The sequence below is a fragment of the Centropristis striata genome, chromosome 5 (genome assembly GCF_030273125.1).
Source record: "Centropristis striata isolate RG_2023a ecotype Rhode Island chromosome 5, C.striata_1.0, whole genome shotgun sequence".
Lineage (NCBI taxonomy): Eukaryota > Metazoa > Chordata > Actinopteri > Perciformes > Serranidae > Centropristis > Centropristis striata.
This window is the reverse complement of record NC_081521.1, coordinates 18639766-18654306: the sequence shown is the minus strand read 5'-3', so window position 1 is coordinate 18654306 and position 14541 is coordinate 18639766. Positions and strand designations below refer to the sequence as shown.

General features: G+C 35.2%; 1 protein-coding gene across 2 annotated transcripts; it reads left to right on the top strand.

Annotated features, from left to right (window-relative positions):
* The first annotated feature begins 1296 nt into the window (after positions 1 to 1296).
* tegt (testis enhanced gene transcript (BAX inhibitor 1)) lies at positions 1297 to 14386 on the top strand. 2 transcript variants are annotated; one of them, XM_059333302.1, is made up of 10 exons: positions 1297 to 1442; positions 3413 to 3520; positions 3604 to 3712; positions 4841 to 4961; positions 5577 to 5625; positions 5763 to 5860; positions 8004 to 8083; positions 8184 to 8284; positions 9273 to 9348; positions 13411 to 14386. In XM_059333302.1, the coding sequence occupies exons 2-10, from the start codon at positions 3465 to 3467 to the stop codon at positions 13432 to 13434; spliced, it is 714 nt and encodes a 237-aa protein (XP_059189285.1). In that variant the 5' UTR covers positions 1297 to 1442; positions 3413 to 3464; the 3' UTR covers positions 13435 to 14386. The 2 variants fall into 2 exon arrangements, with proteins under 2 accessions (XP_059189285.1, XP_059189287.1); XM_059333304.1 differs by lacking the exon at positions 1297 to 1442 and adding an exon at positions 1778 to 1891.
* Positions 14387 to 14541: the final 155 nt, after the last annotated feature.

The following is a 14541-nucleotide window of genomic DNA, read 5'->3' as shown; positions in this document are numbered from 1 at the left end:
CCAACTCCGTACGAGCATAAGGGACAGAAAGCAACAATTGAGCTTGTGAACGAAGAGAATAAGATCCAGCATTTCATATACATATAATAGCCTTCTTAACTTTTTTTGTCAATATTTCTATGTTAAATTTGAATATAATAAAGAGCCTACTTAACTTTTTTGTCAATATTTTTATTTTAAATTATAATACCATAATATAGAGCCTACTTAACTTTTTTCGTCAATATTTCTATTTAAAATTTTAATACCACAATATAGAGTCTACTTTACTTTTTTCCAATCCATATTTTTTATTTTAAATTTTACTTCCGTGAAGTACAGCCTTCTACATTCATATATTATACAATACAACACAACATACACAAGCAAGGAAAAAAGTAAAAATGTAGTAAAAAAATATATAAAATAAATATTATAGATATATATTTATTGCATTAGATGCAAAATAAGTAACTTTTTTTAAATTAATACCATGAAATTCAGACTTTCACATTCATATATTATACAATTACAAAGGTAAAAAACAAAACAAAACCACCTGTTTTAGTAGAAAATGGGGTAAATTAATTATTTTAGTATTTAGAGAAAAAATAAAAATCCACTAAAACCCACTAAATTTTTTGTCCTGAAATAAAGTTTAAATGGACAATTAATTACATTTGCTGCTTTTACTTCTCCCGTCACTGACTGTGAATTAATTAATAACAAAAAAATTCATTATTAGACATTTTAAACCTCAATATAGATATAATTTTGAGTAAAATGTAAATATAAATATTAGTATATAAGTATATTAGTATATATAAATAGTAAAATGAATATATATATATATATATATATATATATATATATATATATATGTGTGTTGCACGCAGTTGCGGCACTATGTTTGATCGATATCGTCACTCATTTACACTCAAACGTTTAAAGTTGCATCAGCGCTGCGTTTTACTTCACTTTAATGAGAAGGCAGTGTAGAGTTGGTTTTTAAATAACTTTGATGAAACGTAAAGCCGTAGCCAAACTTCAAACATGTTCAAAAAAGAAAGAAAAATAAACGAGATGTTTTTGCTGGCGACAGTTTGTAACGTCTACATGTTTGAGTCGGCCATTTTAGGTGTACCGGGGACATTTCTCGGCGACACACCAGACAGGAAGTACCCTTCAATGTAAAGATTTATCAAATTGTTGAATACATTTGGTGTAGTCATTGTAAAATAGACGATTTGTTTATTCATGTTCATACGCGAAATGGGATTAGAATTCCCTTATTTTACTGTCAAAATTTTAGGACTACAATTTGACTACAATTTTCGAGGCGTTCCCATAGCTACATCGTCAGGCCGCTGCGCGCTGACTGACACGTACTGTTTGTGTTATAAAAAAAAAGTAAAGCAGGAAGAAGAAAGGCTGCCAAACAGTTAGCTCGTAGCAGACGGGAGGTAAGCGCTACCTTTATGTTGAGCCATTCCCCTCGGTGTGATGTTTAAACTGTAACTGTAACATTATTAATACTATTCTGTGGTGAAGAATGAAGGAGTAATGAGTTGACAAGCGAGCTAAACGCCAGTTAGCTCGGTATTTAACGGTTAGCTCGCTGGCTAGCAAACATTAGCTGTTAATATGATCGTCTCATGCGTCAAACACTGTTTGGCTGTTGCTCGGCTGCCCAGCCCCATTTATAACAACTTGTTTATTTGTGAATGTGACTTTTGTCTGCCAGCTAACGGCTATATGAGGATTAACACGAGTTGTTAGCATGTTATAAGAAAGCCTGTTAACGTGCTAAGCACCCAGCGGTCATTTAACCTGTTGGGTAATTTATTGTAACAACTAACTAAACTGCGCACTTTGATCGGAGACATGTGAGTGTATCATGCAGTGGAGGAATGTAAGCTAAAGCTATGTTAAAATGTAAATTTTGACATACTTGTACTTCACTTGAGTAACGTGTTTCCATTATAGGCTACTTTCTACTAATACTTCACTATGTTACATCGCATAAATTATGTACTTTTTATTCCACTACATTTACTTGACACTAGTTACGTTTCACACGGATGGTCAGCATATCATATGATGTAATACTTGTTGCATTACTTATCTACCTAGTCGTATACAAAGTACATTATATATTATACTGTATTCCATATTATTCTGTTTTGTGGATGTTTTTCTCCTCTGCTGCACTAAAGGACTTACTAAAGTACACTTTACTACACTAGAATCAGAAATACTTTATTGATCCCCTGAGGGAAATTTGCTTTCAGTTACTCAAACCAAGAATAGAAGAAATATAAAGTATATATACAGACATAGAAAATATATAAATTTAAAACAAAATACAGACTTGTAAATGTTTAGTTGCAAACTTTAACAAGTTACATGTCCTCTGAAAAACAATTAATATTGCTGTATTTTACTTTACTACATTACATGTATGTGACTGACATAGTTTCTTTTCAGATAAAGATTTTTTATCTGTCTCAGATTTTTTTAATTTCTATTTCACTACATTTAGTTGACACTTGTTACTTTATTGCTATAATATGATGCAGTACTATACTACTTATCTACCCAGTAGTATACAAACAATTGACAAAGGAGCCATTCTGCATTATGACTTCTTACTTTTTATTTACACTTTGCTAATAATACTTTTGTAGTTTTAAGTTACACTTTGCATTTGGGACTTTTACTTTCAAATGGAATTTTCTTAGGTCATGATAATTCTGACTACTTCCTGTACCATTGGTATGATGAGTGGTGCAAACAAGATTCAGATTATTTATACTACCTTGTTCAATTGAAAGTAGCACATTAACAACACACATGCAAGTCCTTGATTCAAAATTTTAATTAAGTAAGGTAAATGTATTGGTGTTGTTAAAAATATAAAGAGAAATAGGCCTATATTCAACTGAATTCCTTTGGGTTTTGAAAAGAGAAGTTGTCTTTCTCATGTCATGCCTTGTTATATTTATTTATTAAGAAAAATATAACATTTTTCTGGGCTTGCTGTCAATTTTTTCCTCGTATCAAATACTGAATTATTTTTTCAAGGCATTGTTTCAAAGTTAGAAATTTCAATATCAGGACAACAGTGAAAAGTAACAAATACAACAAAATATATCCATCATACGCTGCTAGATCATGTTGTTGAGCAGTCTAATCTTATCCTATTTTATTAACTAATCATGTGTTGTAAATGTAAAATCTTACATATAGCTGTTAAATATATCTGGTGGAGTAATAAGTGCAGTAATCTGAAATGTAGCAGAAGTATAAAGTAGCATAAAATGCAAACACTCAACAACACTGTCACACTATACAATTTGTATTTGTTGTAAACTATTTTCAGTCTGACTGTAAAGTAGAGCTGACGTGTAATCATATGTGTTTTTGTGTTCAGAGAAGACTTCGCTGTTCAGGAATCTCTTCAGATCTCGACCCCTGGTTTCATCATGAACGTGTTTGACCGCAACATCAACTTCGACTCCATCTTGAAGTTCTCCCAAATGTGCGTAATCATGCGGTAGATCTTTATCTCAGTCATATAGCCTTGTTCACATTCATATATTGTCTTTTTCTTTTGTTTTGCAGATCTCATTCCACCCAGGTGCACTTGAAGAATGTGTATTCCAGCCTGGCAGTGTGTATGTTTGTGGCTGCGGCTGGCTCCTACGTCCATGTAGTCACACGCCTCTTTCAGGTATCACTAACACCACACCACAGAGTCTGCCTGTCCAGGACGCTCCTGTATATCAATGCAAATGATGCCCCTTTAAGCAAAGTACAGACAAGAAAACTTTGTCTTGCATGATAAAACCTAATTTGTTTTTATTAAGTTCCAGCTACTTGGTGCTTGGATCCATTTATTAGAGATAAATATGTCAGAGTTTTCACAATAGCACAATTATGCAATATTGGTAATTTTGTAGATGATTAATTTTGAAGTGTCTGTGTGTACTTACAAACACTGCAGCAGCTTCACTTTCTGTCTTATTCATGTTCTATTCTTGTGTGTATTATGGTATTGATAGTGTTGTATAGCATTATTATATAGTATTTTACCTTGTGCTGTATTTCTAAATATTTTCTCCTATACTTTTGTTGTAAATATTTCTATTTCATCTCTAAGTGACGTGAAGTACTACGTCATTTTATTGTACTTCTACATTGACAATAAAGATAAAGATCTTATGGCAAAGGTGGAAATCTACCGACATCCTAACACATCTCTTTTCATGATCAGTTAGTTTGTGTTTTAAACAATAGCCACAGCAATCAAATACATTACATCTGCTGTAATTTAAAGGCTTTTCTTCACTGAAGGTTTCTGTTAAATTTCAGGAAAAAGTCTTTAGTGCAGGATTGTCACCACTGTGCACATACGTGACCTTTGCCTATGTTTCATGTGACAACAGTAACTTCTTGTAGAAGAAAGTGAAACTGAACTTACGAGACTTCATGTTTTGGCTATTCTGAAGTTTAACATTACACCAGTGCCAGCACTAGAGATATTTATAGTGTGTTCTCCTCTATATCAGGGGTACTGCAGACACATTTAACTTATTACAGGTACCACAGGTCAAAGTACAAGCCTTTAATTTTAACCAGAATCCCCTAAGATGTCAAGATAAGACGGAACTTCTTTTGTCTGAAAGGCCTTTTTCTGTCTTATCTGAACATCCTAATTTGATTCTGTTGCTTCAGCTAAATTTGACCTGCTGCTGTGAGAAACTGACAGTGCACTTTTTAAAAGAAGAAAACCTTGAGTGGTCTTTCTCGTAGTCACAGTGTATCCTGCCCTATCTTAACCTTGTGCCCTTGTTCTCAGGGAGGCCTGCTGTCGGTGCTCGGCTCCCTTGGGATGATGTTTTGGCTCGCCATGACACCACACAACTCCGAGACGGAGAAGAAGAGACTGGCTATCCTCGCTGGATTCGCCTTCCTTACAGGTAAAGTGAGGATGCTGTGGGTCTCACTTTCCATTCGTCGATCGAAAGAAAAATAATCATGCAAAAATGGTGGATTTGGAGATTTCCTGCTTTTCTCTGGCTTGTATCATATTAAACTAGGCCTGTTTTAGCCAACACGATGCCATAAAAACAGCATTGTTTTTGTGACTATTTTAAGACTTTGGTGCAGGGCCTCAGCATTTTTAAAATGCCATAGCAGAATGAACGGAAAGAGGTGTTCAAAATTCATTGCACTTTAAAAAGAATGTACTTTCATTTTTTTGCTATTATCATCATCATAAAAGTGGCATTAAATTGTACTAAAATGACTGTTTAATTATTTCTGGAACAGTATATATTGTTTGTCATAATGTGGTTATTGTGACAGGCATATATTAAACTGAATAACTTTGGATTTTGAACCGACTAAACAAGAAATCTAAAGACATTTTTCACCCCTTTCTCTTTTTTTTATAGACTGAACCTCTTGATCTAGAAAATGATTAGCAAGTTATATGATAATGATAATAATTGTTGGTTGCAGCGCTAGTTGTGGGCATGTTCCAGGTACAATTGTGTCCTGTAAGAGTCAGTAATCAGTGTTTGCCTCTCCAGGTGTCGGCCTTGGTCCCACGCTGGACTTTGTCATCGCCGTCAACCCGAGGTATGTGACAAGTTACTCAATGTTACGATACTTGTACATAAACAGCTGGCAGCTAGTCGACTTAAAGTTAAACATTATAAAACTAAGAGTATTATGTTGTGTGTAACCAATAACTGAAGGTGTTTGTTCCTCCTCAGCATCATCGTGACAGCGTTCATGGGAACCTCTATGATCTTCATCTGCTTCACCCTCAGTGCTCTGTACGCCAAGCGCAGGAGCTACCTGTTCCTCGGAGGTACAATCATTAATGTTGTGACTCATTACTTTCTTTACTAGAGCCAGACTGATATATTGGTTGACTGACATTATTGGCTGATATCTGCCTGTCATGGACCTATTGGTATTTATCAGTATCAGCGAATATCTTGCCCGACATGAAAACTTTTTTTACACAACATATAATGCAGAAAACACTGCTGGGGATGATTTGAGAAACAGTGGTCAGCAATTGATTGAACATGCAGTTGTGATGCTTATTTATCTTTTTTTTTATTATCTTATTTCCTCAGCTATTTTATTTACCAGAATTGTTTGACAATGTTTGTATAATGTATTACAATATTAAAACTTATTTTTTTAAAGTTATTTGTTTAAGAAAGCAACCTTCTGAGTAAGTTTTGTAGAGGTGTGAATCAGCATATCGGCCCCTCGATACGATTTTATCCCGATACTTTTATTTTGCACGATACAACGTTATTGCGATTTTAAGCATTTTGCGATATGGTGAGTATTGCGATACTATATATTAACTGCATTTTGTGGCCACAAAATTAAACTCAATAAATGATAGCAGCATTTTCTCAAACCTTCCTAACCTTCTAAGCTTCTGTATAGCTTCGATACGGCTGTGTCCTTGACATAACGTCTCAACAGAGACACATTACTGTGTTCCAGTGTCTTTAGCATGTAGCTAAAACCCTCATTTTCCACAATGTTGAATGGCCTCAAGTCTTTGCAAATGAACAAAAGGGCTGTTTCCACTACCGGGCAATACCTGGAATGAGGCGGGTTTCACTCGCTAATTTGCATATGAGCTGTCCGGAGCCGGCTTTTGTCGGGACCTTTTTCGTCCCTGTGTAAGAGCAGGGCCTTTTTTCTCCCCTGAAAACAGCCTGGTTACTGATTGGATAGATCGCTAAGCAGGATGTGACGTACTAAGCAGCATGTGCGGTAGTACTCTACACTACAACAACATGCCATTTGTAAAAGCCAGCTAAGCAGTGTTCCCAATTTAGCAACTTTGTTGCTAAATTTAGAGATTTTTCAGACCCCCTTAGCAACTATTTTTTCAAGAAAGCGATTGGAGACAAATCCAGCGACTCCTTCTTACACTCCTTAACGAGTCGGAGGCCGGCTCGTTAAGAAGAGCCGCCATTAGCGCCAGTTAGCTACAGTTAGCTCCATAGCAGTACAGTGTGTATGTGCTGCTGCTACAGGAGGTGTTCACTTAGCGATCTCTCTTTGTTTACAAAAAGCACCGTGCACAGTTCGCAATGCCATTAATTCACAATCACTATGTTTATGATCAGCGTAGAGACTCTGTGCATAATTAGCCATGCTGTTGTCAGCTGCTGACGTGCACAGTTAGCGACGGCGAAAACCATACGTCACCTCCAAAGTCTCTAAATCCCTCTTGGGGCTAACTTGTAGTGGAGACACGCAGAGTGAGCAGATTTTTGAGAGGGCATGGCTGGAGACTTTCCCGGTGGCCACTTTTCCCCCTAGTCGAAACACGGCTAAAGTGATGGATTGTGTTATTAACTTAACGCGTTCTTAAATTTGGAGACAGCCGTGTACGTAAAGAGGAGCCTTGTGGGAACCCAGAGAGTCTACTTTCGTTGAGATAGCATGACATCAGAGGTCACATGACCGCTTTGAAAATCACCATGACACATAAAAAAAGCCTAAGACTTTGCAGCGTTATTTCGACAACTTCCCGACACAACATGTGACGCACATGGTGCCTAAAGATTCCTTGGATCTTCTAGCTTCTTATGATACCAGTATCTCCAGTATATTCCTTAAAGTGATCAGCAAAGCATCAGAATGCTAAATATTGATACTTGGCAGCCATGAATCGATATAATATAGCCACACAAAATATTGTGATACTGTGCTGTATCGATTCCCCCCACACACACACACTTTATATTGTCATATTGTTACAATATTTTTTCATTCAAACTCAACCATGCCATATTGGTCATTAGTGAATTTTTTCCCCGTAAAATCGGTACCAGGCTCAAAACTCAAACCCAAACTATCTGTTGGGCTCTATTTTAAACCTCTCTTTGAATTACAGCCGTTTCTTGAGGCCTTATGCAGAACTTCTCTTGGTTAAATTTTTGCCCTTTCCCTGAACCCATTATTCTTCTCAGGCACTCTGATGTCTGGCCTTTCCCTCCTCTTCCTGATGTCTGTGATGAACATGTTCTTTGGATCTGTGATGCTGTTTAAGGTAAGTCACCATTCCAACTCGACACATGAGACCAGCTGCATGTCATCATCTCTCTGTGTAAATCATATTTATATTTATATTTTTTCATCTTCCCTGCCAGGCACACATGTACCTCGGGCTGCTCATCATGTGCGGCTTTGTCCTGTTTGACACTCAGCTCATCATTGAGAAAGCAGAGAACGGAGACAAGGACTACATCTGGTGAGGACTCTGTTCCCTTATCTGATGGCTCATATCCAAATACCATGCAAATACATCCTCCCAAATGAAATTTGGTTATAAACAGGCGTGACCCATATCTATGTATTACTTTGCTTCAGTTCCTAAAATTAAAAATAGACTACGTACTAAGGTGCTACAAGATGTCGGCCTTTTTTTTAAACATATTTTAATTATAAGTTTTCAGATTTATAAACATACATCACAACTACAAGGGAAACATCAGCCCCCCACCCCCACCCTCGATGATAAAGAAATGGGAAAAACAAACAAAACAAAGTGAGGCCAATAAACAAAACAAAAACGTGCTCTTATAGGATTCAAAGCAATATAATACTGTACAATCGGCGCCAGCCACTGAATGGGTGTCTGTACACATATGCGGCAGCCTATATACACATCTATATGTGCAAACTTACATACATAAACACTAGCACTTTAGGCCATTCTGGATATATAGGACAGAAATGGTTGCCACATTTTGTCAAAGGTTGCAGGGCTGAAAGAAACACTGTATCGAACCCTTTCCATATGTAATAAGTTGGTTATTTCTGCTAGCCAGGTTTTGAAAGAAGGCACATCTTCATTTTTCTAAAGGGTTAAAATATTCCTTTTTGCAATAACCATACCATATTGTAATGTCTTCCGTTGTAAGTGGGTTAAAGCTAGTAGATGTCGGGTCCCGCCCAAAATGGCAGTGTAAGGATCTGGTCTAATATCACAGTTATATACTTCAGAAAAGCACTCAAAAATATCTAACCAGAATTTGTTTAGCTTGGGGCAAGACCAAAAGAGGTGGCCCAGGGTGCCCTCAGCTAGGTCAGCCTTTTGATAATCAATGGATACATTTTACAGCTGAACACTCTTTTTTTTTTTAGAGATATTGAATCATGTTTGATAGTGTTTTAGGTTGTTTTTTATTTTGTTTTTCCCCTAAATTCTGAAACTTGTCATACTTTGTTTTTTGAAGGCACTGTGTGGACTTGTTCCTCGATTTCATCACCATCTTCAGGAAACTGATGGTCATTCTCGCCATGAACGATAAGGTATGTAGTATTTTGCCTAATCCTTCTTTTTTTTTAAAACTTAACTTAACGATATGTTTGGTCATATTCTACTTTTTTCTTATTGTCAACAAATCCAATGAAAACTTGCCATCCTCTTATGAATTAAAAATACTGTTTCTCTGTAGTCGATGGTGATCTATGAGCTACACAGTTTCTCAGCTGATAGAGTTAAGTTACTTAAGTTAAAGAGCTGTAGAATGTACAACTTTCAGGTTAGAAGTAAACGGAAAGGTAAAATTAATATTAACCCTCTGAACACCATCATTGAAACGTATCTTTTATTTAAGAGCGCGATGATGACAATAGTTTAATATGTATAGCATGTGGCGATCCATTTTTTCCCCCCAATATTATTGACACTTGTTTGCACTTGGAAAAGTGCTGTATATATAAATTCCATTTTATTCCAGTTTAAAAAAAATAATTTATCAGAGAACATTGAATTTTCTTTTTTTAATGATTTAAGTCATTATCAGTGTATTATTTTTGCACAAAAGACGAGGCCACAGTGAGTAAAAAGAGCAAAAAAACGCCTTGAAACAGCTTGCTGCGGTTCAGAGGGTTAACTTGTGAATTCACACTTTTATAAATTTTCTGCCAGCATTCTTCTCTCGCTTTAATTAAAGCAACAGTTTTGCTTTATGGCATATATGGTAATATTCCTCAAAGGTGGAAGGAAGTAGGCAGCACACGGTCGATCCATTCTGTGCGGTCGAAGAGCCAAATTATGCACTGAAAGCTTCATTTGGCTCGTTTTATGGGAGCCTGAGAAAGAAACGTGTATTATTAAAGACTGTTGATAATCACCACCGTGGTGCCTGTTATCTTTGTCAGGACTCAGTAAAAGGGCTGAGCCTTTTTATAAATGAGAGTGTGTATTTATTATGCACTTTTAAAGATGTATAACTGCAGTAAGAACGAGTGAGCTTTGGGCTGAGAGCCACAGACCGAGCAGGGAAATCAGAGACTATTGGTCTGTGATGCATTGTTGGTTTTTCTGTATTCATGGGATTTGTTGACAATAACACAATATACGATATTGCCAGCCTCAACCTTTTAATGTTGCTGCAAGAAACACTGGTTCAAATCAATGTATACTTTTATTAGAGGTGTTGCATAAGTTCAGCCCCCAGACAAAAAAACATCATATTTAATGCATTTTTACTATTTTTTAAAAAGACAGTACTGTATATTAAATGCAGTTTTGAAAGCATCCGGCTTACCCAAATCACACAAAAACAACATGTTGTCTTACTTAGCCGTAGTAGAATCTGGCCGTGCAGATGCTTTTGGTTTTACCCACTGAGGTTCTGAGATATCCGAGCCTTCTGCCACCACCGCAGAATAATGGTCGAGAGGAATTCAATTTGTGGTGCATAAAACAATGAGAAAGCAAATGACATTGAAATAACTCACCAGCATCAAGACATATGTTTTCAGAAACCTTGTACTGATTGTGTCATCAACACACATCTGTGAACAGTTTTTATTGGAGCTGCGTTTAAAAAAAAATAATAAATGGTTTTAAAAACTGCTTACTTTTAAAGTGGTTGATTTAGTGTTATTTCACATATAAACAATATAAAACACATAGATGATAACACATAAAATTACATGTGTGGGTACAGCAGAAACCTGTAAAGGCTTATATAAAAACCACACCCCAAAAAACATTCAAATAAGAAAAATGCAACACAAAATCATGAAAACAAATGCAAAACAATCAAATACATATGTTTAAACTTTTAGTTTGAACTAATCGCTTTTGACTTCTATCACTGCTTTGTGCAGCAAAACCTAAAGTCCCATTCACCTACATTGTATTTCATGGTGGGAGGACATTAAGTGAAGTACTACGCTTCAGTATACTTTTGAGGTGCTTGCACGTTTGTTTGAGTATATCCATTAATGCTATTTTATACTTTACAACTCTACATTTCAGAGGGCTATGGTGTACTTTTACCCTGCAGATTAAGAATAACATGTGACCTCTTACTAAAAGCAGCTTCTAGTTGAGGCCTTTACATATTTCAGATGTTTGAGTAGTTAGCAGTTCCATCAAAAACACATTTCTCCTCAAAATTACCAGATAGCTTAGTTTTTACCATACTCTATTTTGAAATGGAGCCAAAATTCTAGAGAAATATACACCTTTTGTAGGAGAGTTTTGTTTTTTCTTCTATCCTCTCCAATCAAACCTCCCACGGTCCCTCTGATTTATCTATCTGACCCTCTGAATGGGGCTTGAACCACAGGTTGAGAAACGCTGCATAGTCCTGTCACAATAATTACTATATCGACTTATCGTTCGATTATATAAAATGGACACAATAACCTATATTCCCATAGCAGCAATTGCAGCTGTTTATATGTTATTTGTAATATAAAATAACATAATTAAAAATATTTATCTCAGTGCATTTTTTTCTTTACAGAGCCTGAGAGTCTATTTTATTTGTTTTGATTGTAGTTGAATTATTTATGTTTTATTTATCTAGGATATTTTAATATTTCTTTTCCACAATTAAATTCCAATGATTAATATCCTTGCAATTAAAAAAAAAAAAAAAAAAAAAAATTGCTGTTGAAAAGGATGTACTAATTTTGCTCTAATATCATTGTATCAGTGGCATAAAATGGTCCTAAAACGACATCAATGATACTATCATTTATCATGATAGTTTCTTGGAAAATATATGATCTTAAAAAAATTGTTATCATGACAGGCTTAACGCTGCATTAAACTATATGACTGTATAAAAAGCAGATAAACTAGCTCCACTTACAACAGTAAAATGCTGATTTCACATTAGGGCTGGGCAAGTATTTGAACAGACTTTCAGATCCTCTAACCAGCGTCATCTTGCGCAAAACAATTATTTCGATTATGTTCAGGGCGGAGAAAAAAATGCTGTCATTTAGACACATTTTGGTTTTAGGGAAGATGACACAGAACAAAAAAGTCAAATGTAAACACTGCAGAACAACTGTTTGCAAGAAATGAAAGAAATATTTATTTTCTGCTGTTTTTAGAGGAGTTCATTTCTACTTTAAAACTAAAATGTGACATTTTCATTTCAAGCGATGCATTGATTTCAGTTCAAAATATTCAATGAATAAGCACAAAATAGTTCATCTGTGTGTTTCCTAAGTTTATTTAAAATTACAAAGATATGCACTCTTTTATTAGGAAACATCTCCGCTTTTACAGTTACAGTAGAGTCAAATCAGTGAAGTATGAGGGCAAAAAACAAAATAATCGTTCATTATCATAATCAAGGCAAAATTGTCAATTAATCCTGATTTTTATTTAAGGTCATATCGCCCAGCCCTATTACACATTGTTACAGCATTATTAAAAATCTAATAACGTCATATATATAATAATTATAATAATAATGATAAAAATAATAATTACTTTTACCCTTGATAAGCACATTATTCTGATAATACTTATTATTATTATTATTATTATTATTATTATTATTATTATTAATAATAATAATAATAATAATAATAATACATTTTATTTATAGAATGCTTTTCAGGATACACAAGGACGCTTTAGAGTTATAACAGTTAAAATGCAGTTCGAGAGAAAAAAAAAAACATCTACTTAAAGTCAAGAAATGTTCCTCTTTATTGTTTTAAATCAAATCCCATTTAATTTTGTGCAACTATTTACCAGTATATGCCAAACAAATGACAAAAAATAAATAAAAATTGTATTTTTATATCAAAATTCAATCATACTTTCTTCCTGTAAAACAAAATCTGATGTGTAAGCCAGTTTCAACCAATAATATAACATCCAGTGATCGATCTGCGGTACTGAGCTCAGATTCATTAGTTTATTACTGCAGGACTTTTATTTTAACTTAAATTAAGACTGAATGCTTGGAACAGCTGAACTAGCAGCACACAATATTGACCCACATCTTTCTGCATGGGAAGTGAGAAAATGTGTTTTTTTATTAACTTTAATTGCAGAAATTGAAGTTATCTTTTCTCAAAACTCTGTTTTTCTGTGCTTCTTTTCAGGAGAAGAAGAAGGAAAAGAAGTAAAGAAGGTGTGAAAATTAAAAACAATCTTGTCAGAAGAGGCACAATTTGCAACGCACTTGGTGCTTTTCACTTTCTGTCTTCATTTATTGAATTAACTCCTCTGTGGTCTTATTATTATTGAAACTTCTTTGATTTGTTTTTCTTGTTTTTTTTCAAACTTACAACAAGGGTTGAATGTAAGTTTATGGTAAACTAATGCTAGAGTCCCCGTCATGGCTGTGAATGGAGTTAGACTGAGGCTGCAGTGATCATGCTTGGCCTGTAGAGGGGAGCGTTGCCCTGTGGAGGCTCCCAGAAGCTGAGCAGCAACTAATGAAGAGTCTTGTTATTTAGTGCCATAAATTAACGACATGATAGGCTCCCTTTTTTTTAGTGGGTCATGTGAGCTTCTGAGGCTGATCTTTGTTTTATTTGAACTTCTGTAATTTCAGTCGTTGATTTGCTTATTTATAGTTTTCCTCCGTTTCTATTTAGTGGAGTGTCACAAGATTACGCTGTCCCATGATTTTGACAACAGATTTCCCAGAAAATTCCCTGTAATTGTTTTTGTTTCCACAAATTTTGTTTTGTGACCAACATTTTGAGTGAGAATGGTGACGCCTGGTAAACACTGACACAAACCCTGAGAGCCTGTCAGTCAGAGTCTCGACGATCAACACTAACTCATTCAGACGGACTTTTTGGGATTTTGGACGCTGGCAGGTGGAGGACGAGTTGGGGCCATCTGTCCGTTTTTTCATCATGGTCAGCAGGCGAGTTATTCAGACCTCTCCCCCTGTAAATTCCTCTAAATCACTGTTGTCTAGAAATTAGTTTGCCAAATGATGTGATGTTAACCTTTACGATTTTTTGAAAGTGTATACTGTGAAGAATTTATTTTATGGATGTAAAATTGAAACTAATAATTTGATACATTTGCTCAAATAAATGTGTTGAACGTATTGAAACTAAATGATCTTTGCCTGTTTTCATTCAAAAATTCTCCGTGCATATTTATGATTTCCCGATCAATAGTCACATAATTTTTTAGTATGGAAAAGCAGTTTTACCTGGAAACAACCAAACTGGCTCTGCAATTTAAATTGTTCAGAGCTTAAACACTAATTT

What these genes read in the sequence shown, in the direction of transcription:
- tegt (XM_059333302.1), top strand. Translation starts at nt 3,465, where the DNA reads ATGAACGTGTTTGACCGCAACATCAACTTCGACTCCATCTTGAAGTTC. An exon ending in GAGCTACCTGTTCCTCGGAG is followed by an intron (nt 5,861 to 8,003) that starts GTACAATCATTA and finishes TATTCTTCTCAG; the next exon opens with GCACTCTGATGTCTGGCCTT. An exon ending in TTCTCGCCATGAACGATAAG is followed by an intron (nt 9,349 to 13,410) that starts GTATGTAGTATT and finishes GCTTCTTTTCAG; the next exon opens with GAGAAGAAGAAGGAAAAGAA.